General features: G+C 41.1%; 1 protein-coding gene across 1 annotated transcript in view; it reads left to right on the plus strand.

Moving 5' to 3' along the window:
* The window catches only part of LOC138156134 (maestro heat-like repeat family member 5), a 99,490-nt gene that overhangs the window by 33,937 nt on the left and 45,168 nt on the right, over positions 1-20,385 (plus strand). The window contains exons 10-16 of the mRNA XM_069081358.1: positions 3,675-3,797; positions 5,683-5,762; positions 6,344-6,479; positions 7,914-8,009; positions 11,221-11,325; positions 14,964-15,099; positions 15,863-15,984. Coding sequence (XP_068937459.1) covers positions 3,675-3,797; positions 5,683-5,762; positions 6,344-6,479; positions 7,914-8,009; positions 11,221-11,325; positions 14,964-15,099; positions 15,863-15,984 — 798 coding nt within the window. The remainder of the gene's footprint in view (positions 1-3,674; positions 3,798-5,682; positions 5,763-6,343; positions 6,480-7,913; positions 8,010-11,220; positions 11,326-14,963; positions 15,100-15,862; positions 15,985-20,385) is intronic.

Below are 20,385 nucleotides of genomic sequence, written 5' to 3' on the forward strand. Positions count from 1 at the left end.
ATGAAGCAATAATGCATTTTGGAAGGAGATAACTAAACCAAGTAGTCTTCAGAAGAGGATTCAAGACGGGAGGCTGGTCTAGCTATAGAATGTCTTTATTTGGCAACAGTCAATAGGTCAGTTTGGCTGTATAGGAAGATGCATATTGGGAGCACAGTAATTGGGCCAAGGTAATTGGAGTTGGGTGCTGATTAGTAGACTCAAGTGGAGAACAGTCAAGATGGGCTCGTGGGGAGGGAGATTTGGGGTACATGTTAGATAACAGTGAGTACACATGCCTTACTAGAAAGATGAACACATTGGAAGGAGAGTGAGATAATCATTCAGGAAAAGAATACATGTACGGAACAAATAGTGAGTCAAGTTGCAAAGGAAGATTAATTCAAGGGACAATAAGTGAGTGTACTAGTCTATTGGAAGGACAGTGCATGTTAGGGACAGTAAATGGGCCGTTGTAACAGGAGATGTGTATTGGTAAGGAAAAGAAAAAGAAAGATATGTGTTAAAAAAAAAAAAGATGTGTTAAGAAACAATGAATGGACCAGTCTGACTGAAGAGGAGCATTTACTTCAGGAAGACAGTGAGTAGACCAATTTGGCTGAAGAAAGAACATGTGGGGTAACAATAGGAACACTGTCTGAAAAGGAGGGTGCATCTTGGAAAATAATAAGTGGACTTGTCTGGCAAGAGAAGAGTCTCAAAGCCGGGGGACAATGAGTGGATGTATTTGATTGGAGAAGATGAATTAGGGGGAAACTGAGTACACCAGCTTAGCTCTAGAGGGGGTTCATTTTGGGGGAGAGTGAGGCAACCAGTTTAGCTAAAGGGGAGGCTATTTGTTGAAGGATATGTCAGTCTGACTGGAAAGGACTATTGAGAGTTAGGAGACAGCAAGTGCATTGTGCTGTCTAGATAGGACAATGCATTGTTGGGGAACAGTGAATAGCCCAGCCTGACTTAAACAAAGGGTACCTGTTGGGACACAATGTATGGACCAGTGTGATTGGATAAGGAGGTTTTGGATATTGGAGGACAGTGAATGGAACGTTTTGAATAAGAGTGCATATTTAGGAGTAAGTGAATAGAATAGTGTGGCTAGGGAGGAGTGTCTGTAGGGGACGGTCAGTGAGTGGGCCAATTTGTCTAGAGAGGAAGGTTCATATAAAGGAACAAATGATTCGATGTTGTAGGTCCAGAGGACTTACTTTTGGATTTTTGAGAGGTCATCAATCTCTCCTGCCTTTCCCTCACCACTTAATAGCAAATGCCTTCTAAATGGATGGTTATCTAGATCATCCATTTGCCAGCACACAAAAACCATGACAGACTGCCCTGGAACAAAACTTAGACATCCTCATGAGATTTATTTAAAGCTATTTTTTAAAGCCAGCTGAGACCACAAAGGCCTTTGATGCAGGTACTACAATTTTCCTAGGCATTTCTAGGAAGTTTGCATCTCACTGTGAGGCTGTAAATCAAGTCTCATATCAACTATCTGTGTCACACAGTGTCAGCATCCTCAGATCAGTTGGTGAGAAGCAGTAACAAGAAAGAGCTTACCATATTTCCCTGCAATATGTCTCTTCTCTGATGAGGTCTGGTGATGTTTCACCAGTTTTATTGCTTCCCAGGGATTGTAAGGCAATGATTGGTGGGGAAACAAGGTATTATCTGTTGCTTCTACCGTCAAATTTCTCCTTTGGGATCTTTGAGAATTAGAATTAATTGAAAAGGGGAAGGAGGGAGAAAAGGAAAGGGGGAAGGTCTGATTCACCCCTTGGCTAACTTTGTAAATGCATTGGACCTGCTTTGGGGGTACTGGTTGGGGTCTGTGAGACTTCTTGTCTATAAATTTCCCAGAGCCCAAGAACCCAAGGTTTTCACAGATGGACCATAGTCTGTACAACTACAGCTCCTTGGAATTTTGGACAAGAAACTTCTCAAGGCTTAGCAAGCTTAGAAAACATCAAACAAACAGTAGCACCATTAAATGCATTATTGGCCTGAATTTTTTTACTTAATTTCAATTTTCTGGAGCCAACCTCCAGACTTTAAAGCATGTTAGTGTCATACACAGTAAGTGGAGGAAACATTAACACTCACTTGGGGCTTTTGTACAACACTTCATATTCAGAAGTATCTTACATCTATGAATGATTTGGGAATTAAGGGTTCTAAAAAAGGTCCCTAGAACAATGGACAAGTCTGGATAGGGAAAATAATGCATATAGGGGGTTAAGGAGTAACAGAATCAGTATGGCCTTTCCTATTCTCCCTCCCCCACTCCAGCTAGAAGTATCTTCCCCTTAGAGATTCCTTCATCTATTCTCTATTTATCTTATATGTTCCCACTTATTTTCATGATGTCTCCCCATTTAAAATGTGAGATTTTTGCAGGGGAAAAAGAAAATAGGCATTGTTTTTACCTTTCTTTGTATTGCTAGTCTTGGCACAGATTTAGCACTGAATATATAGTATTTGATTGGGTGGGTAGAAGAATGCATGGTTTTGCAGTACAAAGACTAGACTAGTCTGACTAAACAGGAAGATACACTCTTGTGAGCGGGGACAGTAAGTGTAATTCTCTGGTGAGAGAAGAGGTAAGGGGATACCATTAATGTACCTAACTGGCTATGAAGTAGGGTATATTTTGGGAGACCATTCAATGGTCTATCAATAACTAGACCGTTCAAGCTGAAGAGTTAGGTGATTGTTGGGGAAAACTGGGTGGAACAATCTGATTGGTGATTAAGTTACATGTTGGGGACAGTGAGTGGATTATTCTGGCTGATGGGTATGGTGAAAGTTGAGAAACAATAAATAGACCTTTCTGTCTAAGTAGATCCATAGAAGGGACAATGAGTAGACCAAACCAATCTGGCTTGATAGGAAAGTGCATGTTCAAGCACAGTGAATAGAACAATCTGACTAGAAGAGAGAAAGGACTGTTGGGGACCAGTGAGTGGTACACCTGGCCTGGAGAAAAGGGTGTGTTTGGGGGAACAATGACAGAATCAATCTAGCAACAGAAAAGGCTTTATGGTAGAGACAGAGTAACTCAATCAGTCTTGGCTGGAAAGGAAGCTGTCGGAAGATTTTGAGTGGAACAATCTGGTGGTGAAGATGGCATATATTAGGGGACACTGAGTGGACTAGTCTAGCTGGAGAGAAAGATAGTTGCTGGAAGGGATAGAGATCAAATTTTGACAGACTGTGGAGAATACTATTGTCCAAGCATGCCTGAGATTCATGTCAATCCCAGTAAAAGATTGCTGGGGGTAGAGAAAGTAAAAGAAGCTGGAGGTAGAGAAGAGGGAGGGAAGTGGCCTGTGTTTGAGTTCCTATGTGAACACAATGCAACAATATAATGGAGATGAGTAGAGGACAAGACTCTTCCCAAGGTCTAGTCAGGCTCAATCTCCAGAAAACCAAATTAGGATACACATTATAGAGTGCCTAGGCCACCCTCTTAGGATTGGTCTGTCTTGAGACATATCCTCCGACTAACTAGACAAGGCCTTGGGTCCAAACAGTCCCTGGGACTCTGAGTCTCCCAAAGACTCTACCCCTTGTCCTGAAACAAACTTACCTTGGCTCTGAGAGAGCACAAATGGATACCTAATCATGTCCCCACACACTCTGATTTGATTTTCCATGTCTCCTTGGGTTACCAGGACGATGTCCTCAAGCAGAGCTTCCTAGAGGCCACCCTTTTACTGGTGGGGGCCATCAGCAGGAATGAGGGGGCACACAGTTATGAGTTCACCCAGGTGCCTGAGCTCATCAACAGCCTACTGGTAAGTAAAAGGGTATGGAGAATGAGGGAAAATCAGCAATGGGACTGGGAAGACTAGGACACAGGCTCCCTGGAGTGGGAAGAAGATTGGCCCCCTGAACCTGTATAAATTTGGGCAGTGTCAAAGGATCATAGTATTTAAATTTGTAAGAGATCATAGAACACATTGAGTCCAACCCCTTGATTTGACAAACGACAAAGCCGTGACCTAAGCAGGATAGCTGAAATGTAAACCTAAGTTTTCTGACTCCAAATCTAGCACCCTTACCATTAACCTATGGTATTTGTGTCTTCCACAGGGTCTAGCTTCCAATAGAATTGAGAACTATGAAAAACTGGTCTTCCTGAACATGCACCAGCACTCTTCACACATGCTGCCACCCCCCCCCATCATTTTGTTTTTCACTTTTCTATTCTATAGATTCTATATCCTACCTAGACAACCATAGTTCACAAACTCAGAATTCACCCAGTCCTACAATTTGCACTTCAAAGACCTAGGAAGCACAAATGGAATCAAAAGGCATATCTTGGTAACCCACCAAATGCCTTGTACTAGAAATTTTGCTATATTAAGGAAAACATCCTAACAATGAGAGTGATCATTCTATCACTGGAAGCCTTCATCAGAGGCTAGATGCCCAATTAATCAACCAGTCAACTAGCATTTCTTTTTTTGTCTTTTTGCAGGGGGGAAGTGAGGGAAATTGGGGTTAAGTGACTTGCCCATGGTCACACAGCTAGTAAGTTTGAAGTGTCTGAGGTCTGATTTGAACTCAGATCCTCCTGACTCCAGGGCCAATGTTCTACTCAATGCGCCACCTAGTTGCCCCTCAACTAGCATTTCTTAACGGCCACTTGACAAGAATGTTTTAGAAGGGATTCCTTTCCAGGTATAGGTTTGACTAGATGTCCTCTGAGGTTGTTTCTCACTCTAATTTTTAACACCCTTCTAAGCTTAGTCAAAATAGCCTGGGACCTTTTTCTCTCTCTCTGTCTGTCTCTCTCTCTGTGTCTGTCTGTCTGTCTGTCTGTCTGTCTGTCTGTCTGTCTCTCTCTCTCTGTGTCTCTCTCTGTCTCTCTCTGTCTCTCTCTCTGTCTCTCTCTCTCTCTCTCACACACACACACACTTTCCCCATCACTCATCTCAGACTCAGCACCACTTTCAGACCAGGGCTGATTTCCTTTTCTGAAACAATGTCTTGCTCCTAGTGATGATCCAGCAATAGCTAGGCTGCTAAGGAGGAAGCTTTGGAACCTCTCTGTGAAGTCCTTTGAGAGGGTCTCATACTTAAACAAGAATTTTCCCCAGGATGTCTTAATCTCCTCATCTGTAAAATGGGAGGTTGAACCAGATAGCCTTGACGATCTGTTCCAGGATTTATAATCCTATATTCTGATTCCTTACAATCATGAGGCCAGGAACTGTGCCCTATCTACTTTGTGCACAGTAGATACTTTAAAAATGTCTGTGGGATATGAATTTGAATTCTCCCCTCCCATACTCTACATAATTGAGCTCTGACTTTTTCCAGTTTGGTGTCCTGGGCATATTTGTTTCACAGGGGATCGTTCTGAGGAGGAATGGGAGAAACAGACCTCAAGGATAGAGAATAGCAGTGGGGAATAGACGTGCCCATCTATAGACAAAAAAAACAGACAAAAGCTTCCTCAAAGACAGAGAATGTTCATAACTCCCTGGGGAGGTTTTTAGGAGATAGGTGGTCTCCACTTTGGGTAGGATGGGGATGGGAAGTATTGGGAAAGGAAATTTGTGTTTGAGGCTAAGGGAAGGCTTGGATCACTGGAGGACTCACCAGTTTCTCTGTACAGGGGACCTAGATATCTTAGCCCTGTGACTAATCTTTCATTTTGGGGACTTGCAGGTGCTGATGAAGAAGGAACCCCAGGACACTCTCTGTACCACAACTCGACAGCAGGTCATGTGTGTCATTTCAGGACTGTGGTAGGCTTTTCCAGTCCTCCTCAGAGTGATTCCCAGTGAAAGAAACATGGCCAGGGACCACCAAAGTGAAAAAGCCAGGGCTCAGTTAGGTGGAGGATGGGAAGGAGGGGAGAATTCAAATTCATATCCCACAGACATTTATGAAGTACCTGCTGAGTGCAAAGTTTAGCAAAGGCACAGTTCTCAGACTCATGAAGCAGGAAGGCTAGTATTGTGATAAGATATCAACCTGCTGCAGGGTCCCCACCCCTGGCCAATAACTCATTCTCCCTTCTAATTTTAGAAACCTCTATTGATTGATTTGTTTGTGTTCCAAGTTTGTCATTGAATTTTCTCCTTGAAACCTTTATGTTTAGCCCAACACTTTCTGACTCTTCTTTTGATGATTGTGTTCATATGATAGTATGGTAAAACACATCTTTTGATGTGTTCAGGGCTAGTGCACAAAACAAACTTGGCACTAATTCCTTTGTCTTTTTCTTCTCCATTTGGTCCAAATTTGTAAAAAAAAAAAAAAAAATTTTTTTTTACTATGACTCAAATTGTGCTCACATTCTTTTGTTTTCCTGATAATCTCACAGCAAACTGAGGCCACCATTGGACTTTAAAAGGAAATCCAAGATCCTCTTCACTTGCTTCCAAAGTGTGTTTAAACTGCCCCTGGTGGAAGCTCTGGAGAAGCACACCTGTCTCCTCGCAGACCCTCCTGACATACAGGTGATCCCACCAGCTGTTCTCCAGTGCTGAGGGGTGTTCTTTCTGTTGACAGTCTTCTATCTGTACTGAATCTACTCTTACCTCTTCCCAACCCTTTCCTTGGAGATGTCTCCATTGATGACCAGAGGGTGGGTGGTAAGGCAAGGTATAGGGAAAGGAAACTTAAACCACATCAGTCTTGGCAGTTGAGTCACATTGAGATTGATCTATGGAGAGATACACCCAGGGCCCTGCTGGAAACCTGCCCCCAGTTATTGACAAAGTAGTAAGGACATATTGCTAAGTAGTAATGATGTCTCATTGCTGGTCTAGCCTTTTCAAACCACCATTGGATGTTCTCCATTTTCAGACTGCTTCCCAGCACTACTTCCTTGTGTTAAATCAGGGGGGGGATATGGAGAAGAAGAAGATCAAGCTTTGTCCTTCATCATTGCTGTGTCTCTTGATGTTATAACCAACAAGAACTGTTTTGGGCTGATTTGATGCCAATTGAGTGCTCAGTCAGACAACAACATTGGTGCAAAGAGGGAAAGGGAAAAGGTCTCTTTCTCATATATTTATGGGCCCTCAAATTCTACCTCCCAATTTATATAAAATACATGCAGAGAACTCTCTGGGCCTTGTCTTTTGAGCAGAAGAGGTAGAAAAGAAGTTGAAACTTGAAGATAAATTTATATTCGGAAACAATTTATGAATTCTGAAACTGCTCTAAAGAGTAAAAAAAAAATACTATAAAAATTCCCAAGACTGGGGCAGCTAGGTGGTGCGGTGAATAGAGCACCAGCCCTGGAGTCAGAAGGAGCTGAGTTCAAATCTGGCCTCAGACGCTTAACACAAAACTAGCTATATGACCTTGGGCAAGTCACTTAACCCCAATTGCCCTGACTTCCCCCCTCCAAAAAAGCAAAATAAAATTCCCAAGATGGTTCTTATGTGAAAGTTTCATATGTTGTTAGGCCTGGCCCTGTGCTTCAGCAGAGACGGATGGCCAACAATCTCATATTAGAAGGCTTGTCTTCAGCTCCCTTCATCAGGGTCCAAACACTTTTGAAACAGAAACACCTTAAGAAAGAGGGAAAGACTCTGAATGTGTTTTCAAAAACAAAGCTATCACTGACCCTGTAACATGAACCACAAGTTACACAATATCAGAACTAAAAGAAACCATAGCAATGACCTCTTCTAACTGCCCTCCCTGGATATTCTGAAAACAGCCTCTAAGTGAAGGCCATAAAGGGTGATGTACAAACTGGAGACACTAGACCATAAATATATGGCCAAAAAATGAAGCAACAAAAAAGAGGGGGATGCCTATATTTGGCTCAAGTCAGCCCTGACCCCTTAGTCCTTGACCAACTGAAACCCTGATCAAGGCTACACTTGGTACAACCCAGGACTCCCTTGCCCCTTTGACTTTTGTTTCTTCTCTTCTAGAAACTCTACATGGACACCATGAGTGCCTTAGATGGGCTTCTTCAGAGCTTCATCACAGAGAGTCCCAATCCAGAAGAACTTCACTACTTGCTAGGGGTAACCCAGGTTTTGGTGGGAGGCAGAGGGAAACAGGTTTATGTGGGATGCCATCCCTGAACCCATGAGGGTGGGAGACTGTATCTGACCTTTAGCACATATTGTATCATCTGCTCCTGGCACATATTAAATGCTTAATAAAGATCATTTTGTTCATTTGTGGGATGAGGGTGTGACTGAAGATCAGGACACAGTTTGTTCTGGGTTCCATTACCATTGTGATTTGGTACAATGTAAAGTCAGAGAAAAAAATAGATGTTTTAGCTTTTTAAAAGTCCCTTAGGACATACCAGGGAATGTAAGAGCTGAAAGGAACAGAAGAATGCAGAACATATTTAGTAAAAGCCAAAATGAACTTTTAAAACATAGAACATAGAAAGGTAGCTCTAATCGAAACCTTAGAACATAGAATATAAGTACTTAAAGGACTTTAGAATATAGAATGTCAGAACTAGAAAGATCCTAAAATACAGAATTTTCGTATACATGCTGGAAGGGGTCCTTATTTAATTTAAATTGCTCATTTTCAGAAAAGGAAACTAAAGCCCTGATAGGGAAGATGACAGTGTGACCACAGTCATATGGCAGAACCTGGATGTTAACTCAGGTCCTAAGATCAGAAAGAAGATCAGGTTTATGTGGTAAAGGGATTTATTCTGTTTCATACTTAGTGAGTTTGATGTGCCAGTAGCAAATGCAGATATAAATTTCTAGCACACAATCAAACATGGGTATGGAATTTAGGATTGAAGTTATGGTTGCAAATATGCACTTGACAGTCATAAACATAGAGGTCATCTTTGAAGCTATCACCTTTAGTAGATAAGGATTCTAAAGAACAATGGAGATAGAGAAGAGGGCTGAGATCCATAGTCTGTGGGAAGTCCATTTTTAGGAGGAGGAAAAAGGAAGGAGGTGTCAGGGAGATAGAAAGAGAAGCTACCATAGTATAGTTCCAGTACAAGATGAAAATATCCAGAAGGTAGTGGGGGCCAAATGCTACAGAAAGACCAAAATGGTGGGGACTAAGAAAATTATGTGGGAGGTGTAAGTATGAGGAAATTAACATTATGAGAGTGCACTGGAAATTCTGGACTATCACCACCATCATCCCATCATCACCACTATCAATAAATACCCATCGATGATCATTGTAATCCTCATCATTAATATCACCCTCTAATCAACATCACCATTGTCACTTAAATCATCACTGTCACCATCAGCAGCATCACTGTCATTGCTCTTGCATTCCCATCACTATCATTACCATTATATTCCCATCACCACAATCACCGTCTTCTCATCATCTTCATCAGCATCACTATGGCCATTACTTTTACCATTGTAATCCCATCACCACCACCAGCATCACCATCACTATTATTGTATTCCCATCAACTTGATCAGCATCATTCTCACAATCATTACCATCACCATCCCCATGACCTCATTCACCATTACTATCATTCTCATCATCCTCATTACATCATCAAAATCACAATTTTATTCATCATAGTTACTATTATCACTTACATAAGACTATATTTATCAACCCCTAATGAAATATAGTGTTGGGTTTGTTGCTATAATGAATGATAAGATAAAACTGGGAAGGAAGTTGGTATGGCCAAGAAGAACTAAGCTTGAAGGACTCTGGCTTTAAAAATGACCCATCTCTAGTAATTTTCCCAATACTGTCCTTCTGAGGGCCAGACTCAGACCACACAAAAGTGAAAGATACCCCTTCAGAATCCAACCTAGGGTTCAACATCACCCACTGAACCAATGATTCCCAGTGATAAAACATGTCAAATGATCTCTTCTCTTTTCCATTTACCTAGGTAAATTACCTCCATTTATCTTTCAAGGTCTAGCACTAATCTGATCTCTGCCAGGAAGCTTTCCTTGACTTCTCTAAGCTAAAGGGATTGCTCCTTTCCCTAAATATGATAGAGCTCTTACAGTCTAAATCATTGATCTTTCCCTTGATTACACTCTGTCTTGTGTTGATCTGTAGGGCCTCAAAGCCTATTCCAATTCCTAGAACTAAGGACATGGATGAAACAGGACTGGGAATGAGAAAATCCTTTATATCTACATGCATAGCACTTTCCACCACATCAGCCCGATGTACGCTGCATTTTTTCCTCCAGTTACAGTTTGTATAAAACCCAAGAGCAGACCATAGTTTTTGAGGCTACAGCACATATCTATACATTTTTTTCTTTCACATAGATCCAAAAGCATGAGAGTATAATGGTGAGAAGAGTCCTGGAGTAACTCCTAAAAAAGCTGACTCCCAATCTCAGTTCTGCCTCTTATCACCTATGTGACCTTCGGCAAGTCATTCCCTCTTTCTGGGCTTCAGTTTTCTCATCAATAAAATTAGGTGGCTCAACTACAAGATCTCTAAGGTTCCTTCAAGGGCCTTTTATTTTAGGAGTTGACACCTATATTTGAACCAGTGTGTTGCTTTTACATCCATTTTCTCACTTGAGTGCTCTCACAGGCAAGCCAAGGGGTTATCATCTCTAAACTACAGATAAGGATACTGAGGCTCAGAGGAGTAAAGGGATTTTCCTCGCATCTCTGTGCATTGTAAAAGTTTACAAAATGCTCCCTATGAGAGTAGGTGCTGTTACCCCCATTTCACAGAGGAGGAGACTGAGGCTCAAATCAGTTAAGTGACTTGCCCAGGGTCTCATAAAAAGTAAATATTAGAGGTAGGAAGTGATCTCAGGCCTTCTGATGCCAAGTCAGTGCATTTCAATTATAGCATACTATATAATAATCCCTCAACATCAGAAATCCTTCTGTCAAGGTCCTTAAGGAAGTGTCAGTTGCATTACACTTACTAAGCACCTACCTACCATTTGCCCCACTCTGTGCCCCAAGTAACATAAGGAATAGGAGAAAATAAGAAAATTCCCTGTCCTCTCACATAGTTTTACATTTTTTCTCCAGGAGACAAGAGACTCATAAAACAAGCAGAAATACAAAGCAGGCTATGTGGTACAGTGTGATAACAATTCAGGGAAAAGAAGAAATGATGGAGAATATCATTTGAATAAGTAGGGAGAAAGAGAGGCAGATAAATCCCAGTGGGAGTGATAAGAGTGATAAGATAAGAGTAGATGCTAGTGTCCCTTCATAGATGTTCCTTTGGTCCCAATGGCTTTGTCTTATCTGCCCCTTTGCTCTTCCCCAGCACATGTACAGCTGGCTGGCCTCAGAGAAGGTTCATGAGCGTCAGCGGGCCATTAGATGCTGCATGGTTCTCCTCAAGTTTCTGGCCCAGAAAGTCTTCCTGGATGTGAGTACTACCATCACCTGACCCCTCCCCCAACCCTACCTTACTGCATCCCTCTCTATCATTCATGGTGATGTATAAGTGAACTCTTTCACGTTATAGACTATAGGTCTAAAAGGAGCCCCAGAAAATAAGGTAGTCCTAATCTCCATCACCTGTCAAGACATTTGAAGAAGGGGATGGGTCTGCCCATAATTATCCCTAATGAGGCATATTTCATACCTACACTGACTGCATAAGTGTCATGACTTCATTAGCACCATTACATGATACCATGCTGTGGGGATCGGTAGGGAGAGGTACTGGTAGCAGAAGTGGGCTTTCAACCCCTCTAACTCCAAATTAATTGTTCTTCTTACAACACCATAACTCTCAACCCTCCTCTCCCTCCCTCCTCCTCTCTCCCTTCTCCCTTCCCTCCTCTATCCTATCTCTTTCTACACATATGTATTATATGATCATATATGTATGCAAAGGTACATGCATAAATGGAAAACTTTATTGTATGTAGAGCAAGCTATCTGAAAAATTTGGATAATTCCAATTTTGTTGGTAACATTCAAAGCCTCATAGTCTGGGGTATGTCAGACTGAGGTCTCCTCTCAGGCCAGATCAATGTGTTGACGTTGGTCAAACTGATTTCATACCATTTCTTTATAGCCTGCTTGATCTGATGCTTGTTACATTCACAAAGATTACTGGGGGGAAGGGTGTTCAAATTTCTTTATAACAGACTCAGTGGTCAAGGGAAACTTGACAATGGCATGGTGATCAAGTTTGTTATCCTAGGAGGACTTTTGTGAGGGTACTTGGACTATTTTTAAACCTAAAGTGCCTTGGATTACCAGATGGTAGAAATATTTGGATTTTCATCTTTTGGGGGCTATGGACATCCTTCATCACTGCCTTCTTAGCCTTCGAGAACTTTGACTTGGTTTCTGTCTTGGGAGGGACAACCATTTCCTTCTCTGCCTTTGGATACCATTTTGGAGGAAAGAATGCATAATACTACCTCTTGAAACACCAAAAATAAGTATTGGCTCTATCATGGCTAAGCCCAGAGATACATTTGAACATAGAGATTACTCCAATAACTCTCTAATCTTATCATTTTATCAAAATCCTAGACTGTGATTCCTCTATGCCTGCCCAACTTGAGTTGATTCTTGAACAAGTCCTAATAAATTCACCACTGAAGTTTCACCACAAATCTTGGAAGCCTCTCTTACTTTTCCATAACAACAGAAGGATATCAATGGAGCATTCAGGTTGTCCATGTTAGCTCTTGATCTTAGCACATGGCTTTTTGGTATTGAACATTTCTAAATGACTTATTTTACTCTGTCCTCCTTAATCCCTTTTTTGTATTATTGTATAGCCCACTTACACTAGCCATGGTCCTCTCTGTTGGTCTCTTAGAGAAAATCATATTTACTTGTTTGGAGATTGTTGTATTCCATGACTCATAACCATAAGCTAATACCAAGAGAACATTGGTATTAAAGAGATAGGTCTTTGTTTCAAGGAGAAATTTGGAGTCCTTAAAAGAATATGGCAAATTTCCAGAGGTATTTCAGCCCAGTCTCAACTTCCTGTTTAATTATCCAGTTAACTGTCCATGTACATTACATACATACCCATATACATGTATGTACATATAGACATAGATAGATATAGGTATGTGTATATATAAATATGTATATGGCATGTATACATATTTCTATATGTATATGCTCATATTTATTACCATGTTTCCCCGATAATAAGACCTATCCCGAAAATAAGCCCTCCCCTTACTGTGTAAGATTCCTCTGAAATAAGCCCTCCCCCGAAAATAAGCCCTATTGAGATTGCTACGGTAGTGAAGGTGATCCCCTGTGCTACACGCTACATTATGGTACCCTCTGTATGCACCGTTCCCCCCCCCAGGTGAAACTCACGCTGCGCTCTGAGCTGCATCCAATCAGAGCTGCAGCAGTGAGCACGTCATCCTGTTCTTCCCCAGTGATTTGCTTATTGAATACAGGTACATTTTTTTGTTCACATTTACCTGTTTATTAAAATTGCTGTCAATGTTCATTAAAATAAGCCCTCCCCTGAAAATAAGCCCTCTGGTGTTTTTCTGTCCAAAAAATTTAATAAGACAGTGTCTTATTATCGGGGAAACACGGGTATGTATATGTATACATATAGACATCTATTCAGAAGATTTATAGCTTGTCCATCTCATTTTATAACATACATTGGACGATAAGAATTCTTCATTCACTTGGTTTTTCTTGTGGGAATTATTAGGCCAAATTCTTGAGTAGATATGAGACTCATTCAGAAGGCTCTGTAATAGACCAGGAATTAATGTAACCAGCACAATATCACCCTTAAGCAAGAGCCATCTGAAGGATGTCACCATCTATCTAGAAGATATCCCCCTTCCTTTAGCACTTTACACCATAGCCAACACCTTAAATCTCCCTGTTTTATGCCCCAATTGCTATCTTCCCATTTGTGGGTATGTTCCCTTACACTCTGAAATTACTCTGTACTCACTACATACATTCATGCATATATATACACACAAATAGACATAGTTATATATTATGCATGTACACCTGTAATATTTACATGCTATAAAATGGAAGTGCTCAACCACCCCCCCACAGCAGAATGTAAATTCCTTGAAGAAAGAGATTATCTATTTTTATCCTTCTATTCCCAGAACCTGCCATATACATAGGGGCTTAATAATTGCTTGTTGAATTAAAATGACTTTAATGTTCATAATCAGAATCATTAAACTAAGTTATTTCTGTGTTTGCTTTTCTCAAGGATCTTTGTCTGATTCAAATATCTACATGGCTGACACCTTGTTATAGGAGAGTTTTTAAAAATAGCTACATTTTGCTCTTATCTACACAAACAAATGCCTTCCTTTCTTTCAATTTTTGGTAATCATCAAACATAGGAGAAATTTGTAATGACCTTTCAGTTAATTGTGTGGCATGAAAAATAAATGACTCTGTAGAAACTCACCTTGGGAGGATCCTGGAATATTCCTCTCTCCAAGGAGCCACCATCTCCTCCTGGTTAGTTCTTCTGAGGACCTCCGTTTTAAGGAATGGGCCAGGTTAGGCATCCTTCATTTCTTACCTGTCTCTGCTTACTTTCTGGGCCTCTCTGCCATGCCTCAGCTGCCTTCTCACCCTCCACCCCGTACCTTCCTCCTCCCATTGATGATTTCCTCCCACGTCCTCCATTTGGAGAGAGGCTCAGACCAGTCATCCTTCTTTCCTCTCCAAGGTCTGCTTCCACCTCCACACCCTTGCTCAGGTACTTCTTTCCTCCATCCCCCCATCTCCTGTTTTTCAAGTCTCTTTAATGTGCTATCTCCCCTCATTAGAATATAAGCTCCTTGGGGACAGACACTGTCTTTTTGCTCATACTCAGATCCCCAGTCTTTGGCACAATGTCTGGCACATAGGAAGCACTTAGCAAATGTTTGTTGATTTCTCTTGTGAGGGTGCTTAGGTGCATTTTAGGGGTGGAAAATTAGGACAAAGAAACAAAGAAAGAGTTCGATGATCTCTTAGGTCCCCAGAACTTGAAATTACATGTCCATGTTTCTCTTTGTTTTGTCTTGCCAGACAACAAAGGAATTTGGAAGAATTGGGCACATTGTGGGCATGCTGGGCATGTTATGTCAGGATCCAGACAAAGACATACAGCAACTGGTGCTTGAAGCAATTAACTATCTCTACCAAATCCTCCTATATCAGAAAGGTGATCCCTGGCAGGACTCCTCATTTATTGAGTCACCTTTCTGTCTCTATGCCACCTCCTCCGATGGAGTTACCATCTATCCTAAACTCACCTCCCCACAGTAACCCCATAGTAACATTGCCCTAAGCAATGACCTTATTCCAACTGTGAACAGGAATCTCCATGACAACATGCTATGTGACCATGGTCTCAACCCAGAAATGACCACATTTCCATCACTGAATGCCTCCCTATCCTAACCTCACCCGTCTAAGTACATCCCTATGACTGACCCACCTCTACACCATAACTTTGTCTCACAGTATCCCCAGCCTCATCTCCCATAGTAGCCATATCTCTCAGCCTTGACAAAGCTAACTCCTGACCATGTCATCTCAGCCCTGAACTTGTCCCCAACTTTGATCATACCATGGCTCTTACCAAATAACCAAACTTAAATGCACTATAACCCTGACCACAATCCTGTTCCAACATTAATTCATTCATGATCATATTCCCTGAACTTGACCAAATCTCCTAAACTTGACCACATCCCCATCCTGACACAACCTCACCCAAACCTGATCCCAACTCTAACCTCATATCTGGCCCTATACACACCCTTCCCCCACCATACCCTAATACCAACTACATGCCCAAACCTGGCCCCTCATTGACTAGGCCTCAACCTTGACACTTACTCTACTTCCAACTATGAAGCAGAAACAGAGTCAACTAGTCTTTTAGGAAACATCAGACATTTACAATCATCTCTCTTTACCAGGTTTGGATGCACCTGACCTTTTCAGAAATGTGGGGCAGAGTGAAGAAACCCAGTGTCTGTCAGAGCAGGAACCAATACTCATGCCGGAGTTTCCTCTCAACCCCAGCTCCCACATTATTAAGGTCAAAGCTCTCAAGGGACTAGCAGGGCAAAGGGGGATGGGTTGGCTTAGATCTTCTGGGAGACTCACATCTCTTCTAGGTCATCTAGAGGTCTTATCTTCCAGTCTTTAACTGAAGAGACAAGGTTGAGGGGTAACATGGAAAGAATAGTGGGTTTAAAATCAGAAGTGGTTATTGTTGTTCCATCATTTCAGTCATGTCCAACTCTTCATGATCTCATTTGGGGTTTTCCTGGCAAACATACTGGAGTCATTTGCTATTTCCTTCTCCAGTTCATTTTACAGATGAGGAAATTGAGGCAAACAGGGTGAAGTGCCTTACTTAGGGCCACACAGCTAGTAAGTGTCTGAGGTCAGATTTGAACTCAGGAAGGAAGATGAGTCTTCCTAACAGGATTTGGGTTCAAATCTGACTTCACTCTCATCATTTGCTACCTATGTGACCTTAGAGAAATAACTTAATTTCCCTGGGCTTCATTTTTCTCATCTGTAAAATGCTATTAATCCTTTGATGGGCACAGATACACTGTGCTTTATAAAAAACAACCATTTTCTAAAGTTAGCCTACAAGCCATGGTCTTTGGCGATGGGGTTACTAGCCTGGCCAAAGAGTGGAATTCTATAGACATAATACCATATGTCTAGATTTCAGCAAAGCATTTGACAATCACATTATCCCTAAGAAGAAAAATGGACAAAGATGTAGGTTGGATGGTTGACAACTAGGTAGGTTTTAAAACTGTTTATGCCCAAAACTAAAAAGTAGTCATTAATGGAGAGATGACATCTTTGGCAAGAGTTTTGAGTGGAGAGCTTGAAATCTATTCTGTTTAACTTTTTCTCAGTGATTTGCATTAAGGAATTAGGTACATGGGCAGCTAGGTGGCACAGTAGATAGAGCGCCAGGCCTGGAGGTCAAGAAAAGTCATCTTCCTGAGTTGAAGTATGGCCCCAGACCCTTACTAACTGTGTGACCCTAGGTATGTCACTTAACCATGTTTGCCTCAGTTTCCTCATCTATAAAATGAACTGGAGAAGAAAATGGCAAACTACTCCAGTATCATTGCCAAGAAAACCCCAAATGGGGTCACAAAGAGTCAGACGTGACTGAAAATGACTGAACAAAGAAATCATAATAATAAGGTGCATGATTATCCAATTTGAAGACAACAAATTGGGAAGGGAAGAACAGTTCAGGAGATCATAACATGCATCATAGATTTAGAACAGGAAGAGAGGGGACTTCAAAACAATCAAGTTCAATGATCTCATTTTACGTATTAAGAAACTGAAACCCAGAAAGGGGCAAAAAAGTGCTCCAGATCACACAGGTCAAAAGTCATAGAGTTGGGATTTGAATCCAGGCCCTCTTAACTCCAACACCAGCATTTTTGTTTTTTGCAATAACACAATGAATGCCAGAATCAGAATCCAAAAAGATCTCATAAACTTGAAAAATGAGCCAAATCCAATTAAGTGCATCTTTATTAGAGATCTTTGTAAAGTCCTACACTTGAGTTGAGAGAAACCAAACAGGTCCAGTGGTTCCACAGATCTATTAGCAGGTAGAGAAAAAGCTTGGGTCGATTGGCCTCAGGTTCAGTTTCAAGTCTGTCTCCTTTCCTGCTTAGAGTTGTTATTTATAGTAGCATGATCATTATCTTATAGCGGAAAGAGCACTGAATTTTTGGAGTCAGGAGAACTGACTTCAGATCTCAACTCTGCTATCTACCTGTGTGACCCTGGGCAAATGGTTCTACCCCTCTGGGCCTTCAAACTTCCAAACATGTCCAAATGAAGAGGCAATATGATACTTGGGCTCCTTTATAGTTCTAAATTCTATGCCCCTATGAACAGTTCTAGGAACTTGGGGAAGGGGAAAAGGAACAAGCATTTATTACTATGTGCAAGAAAGGGCAAACCAGTCTCTTTGACAAGAAACCCCCAAATGGGGTCACAAAGAGTCAGACAGGACTAAAAAACAACTAAGCAAAAATGTGCCAGGCACATCTCCTTTGACCCTCACAACAATCCCAAAAGGAAGATGCTATTATTATCCCCACTTTATTGAAAAGAAAGAAAGTAACTCACCCAGGGTCACCCAGCTAGTAAGTGTCTGAATCCAGATTTTAATTCAAGTCTCCTGACTCCAGGCCCAGCGCTCTATCCACTGTGTTACCTAGCTTTGGTACACACAATTGTTTTGTCTAATTACTGAGGATCCAGATATTAAGCCTCTTACCATCTAACCATCCAGACAAACCCCTAATATTAACTGGTCATAAGATATAGTTCACTAAGTCAAGGGAGCTGGTTTCTTACTCCAGCTCTGGCACCAAATTGCTATGTGACCTTCAATTCTATTCCCCAAAAGTTTCTCAGGAGCACCTACTAGGTTGCCAGGCACTGGACTGGTCACTGGAGATTCAAGGCAAAGGTTAAACAGTCCCTGGCCCTCTGAGAACTTACATTCTACTGGAGAGAAATAAAATCTACCTAGATAAGTAAAAACAAAGTCTATTCAAAGCAAATTCACAGTAAATTTTTGGGGAGAAATAACCAACAACTGGTAGGATCATGAATGGCTTCTTGGAAGAGGTGGCCCTTGAGCTGAGCCTTGAAGGATAATGGGGATTCCATTCCATGAGGGTAAAGAAAGGGAGCAATCCAAGCATAGGAACAGCCTGCACAAATGAATAAAAACAGGAAATGGAATGTCATGTGCAGAAGACAACAAGCCAATCTGGCTAGAAGACAGATTTTGTGAAAGGGAATAATGTGAGATCAGTTGGAAAATATAAGTTGGAGCCACATTATAAAGTCCTTTCATTTCCACAGAGAGGAGCCTGTATTTTCTCTCAGAAGCAACAGGGAGCCCCTGAAACCTATTAAAGAAGAGAGTGACATGGTCAGATACGCACTTTAGAAATGTCAATTTGGCAGTTGTATGGAAAATGGATTTGAAAGGAGCCGCTAGACTTTAGTTCTCAGATATGAGGAGACCAATTAAGATTAGCACCAAAGATTCCATTTTAATAGTCCAGCTAAGAAATGATGAGAGGTGACCTTGGGCAAGTCACTTAACCCCAATTGCCCTCCAAAAAGCAAAAAAAAAAAAATGATGAGAGGGACTAAACCATGGTAGTGGCTGTATAAGTGGAAAGAAGAGAACCAAATAGAAGAGATGCTATGAAAGTGGTAGAGTAAACAAGACTTTGACAATTTGTTGAATATGGAGGGAGAGTGGAAGTTCATGGCTGACTCCAAGGCTTTCTATCTAAATGACTGGAAGGATGATGAAATTGAAATTTTGAAAAATTGAAAGAAATAGGGATGTTAAGGAGAAAGTTGAGTTTGAGGGGAAAGATAATGAAATTTGAGATTTCAGTGAGACCTACCCAGTGGAGATGTCAAGCAGGCATTTGGTGATGGTGGACCTGAGCTCAGCAGTGAAATAAGGGCTGAATGTGTTGATTTGGGAGTTAAAATTATGTAATTATATGTAATATATAAATTATATAGAATTATATATTTATATGTTCTATATATAATATATTATATATTTATATATTTATGTTTTATGATTACAAGTTATATATAAATTATATCAAATTATAAAAATTATATTTGAATGCATTAGAAAGAGATGAGAGTACTAGAAGATAATGTCAATTCAGCAAAAAGACTGAGAAGGAGGAGTCAGAGAGGGAGGAGAATCAAGAGAGGGCAGTGTCATAAAAACCCAGGGGAGAAAGAATACCTAGGGGTAGTCACTGGTGTCACATTCTATACAAAGACCAAGAAGGATCACGACTGAGAAGAGGTCATGGAATTCAGTCATTAAGAAGTCATTGGCTGGAGCAGCTAGGTGGCACAGAGAATAGAGCACCGGCCCTGGAGTCAGGAGGACCTGAGTTCAAATCTAGCCTCAGAAACTTAACACAAGTTGTGTGACCTTGGGCAAGTCACTTAACCCCAATTTCCCTGCCTTCCCGAACCCTCCAAAAAAAAAAAGTCATTGGTGAACTTTGAGAGAGCATTTTCAATTGAGCAGTGGGATCAGAAGTTGGATAGACACAAGAGATTGAGAAGAGAGTAGGAGGTGAGGAATTGTAAATATAAAATACAAATGTAAACAAAGGCAGCTAAGTGGCAAGGTAAATATAGTGCTATGCTATCAGATACAAGGAGACCAATTAAGATTAGCTCCAAAGATTCCATTTTAATAGTACAGCTAAGAAAAGATGAGTCAAGCCTCAAATCGAGGCCCTGGGCAGATCTCTCTAAGCTTCAGTTTCCCCATCAGTAAAATGGGGACAATAATATTATCTACCTCATAGACTTGTTGAGAGGATAAACTGAGTTAATACTAATAAATCACTTTTGCAAACCTTATAGCACA

The sequence above is a fragment of the Petaurus breviceps genome, unplaced genomic scaffold (assembly GCF_028583685.1).
Source record: "Petaurus breviceps papuanus isolate PSGF00001 unplaced genomic scaffold, PetGlider_PUasm1.0 98, whole genome shotgun sequence".
Lineage (NCBI taxonomy): Eukaryota > Metazoa > Chordata > Mammalia > Diprotodontia > Petauridae > Petaurus > Petaurus breviceps.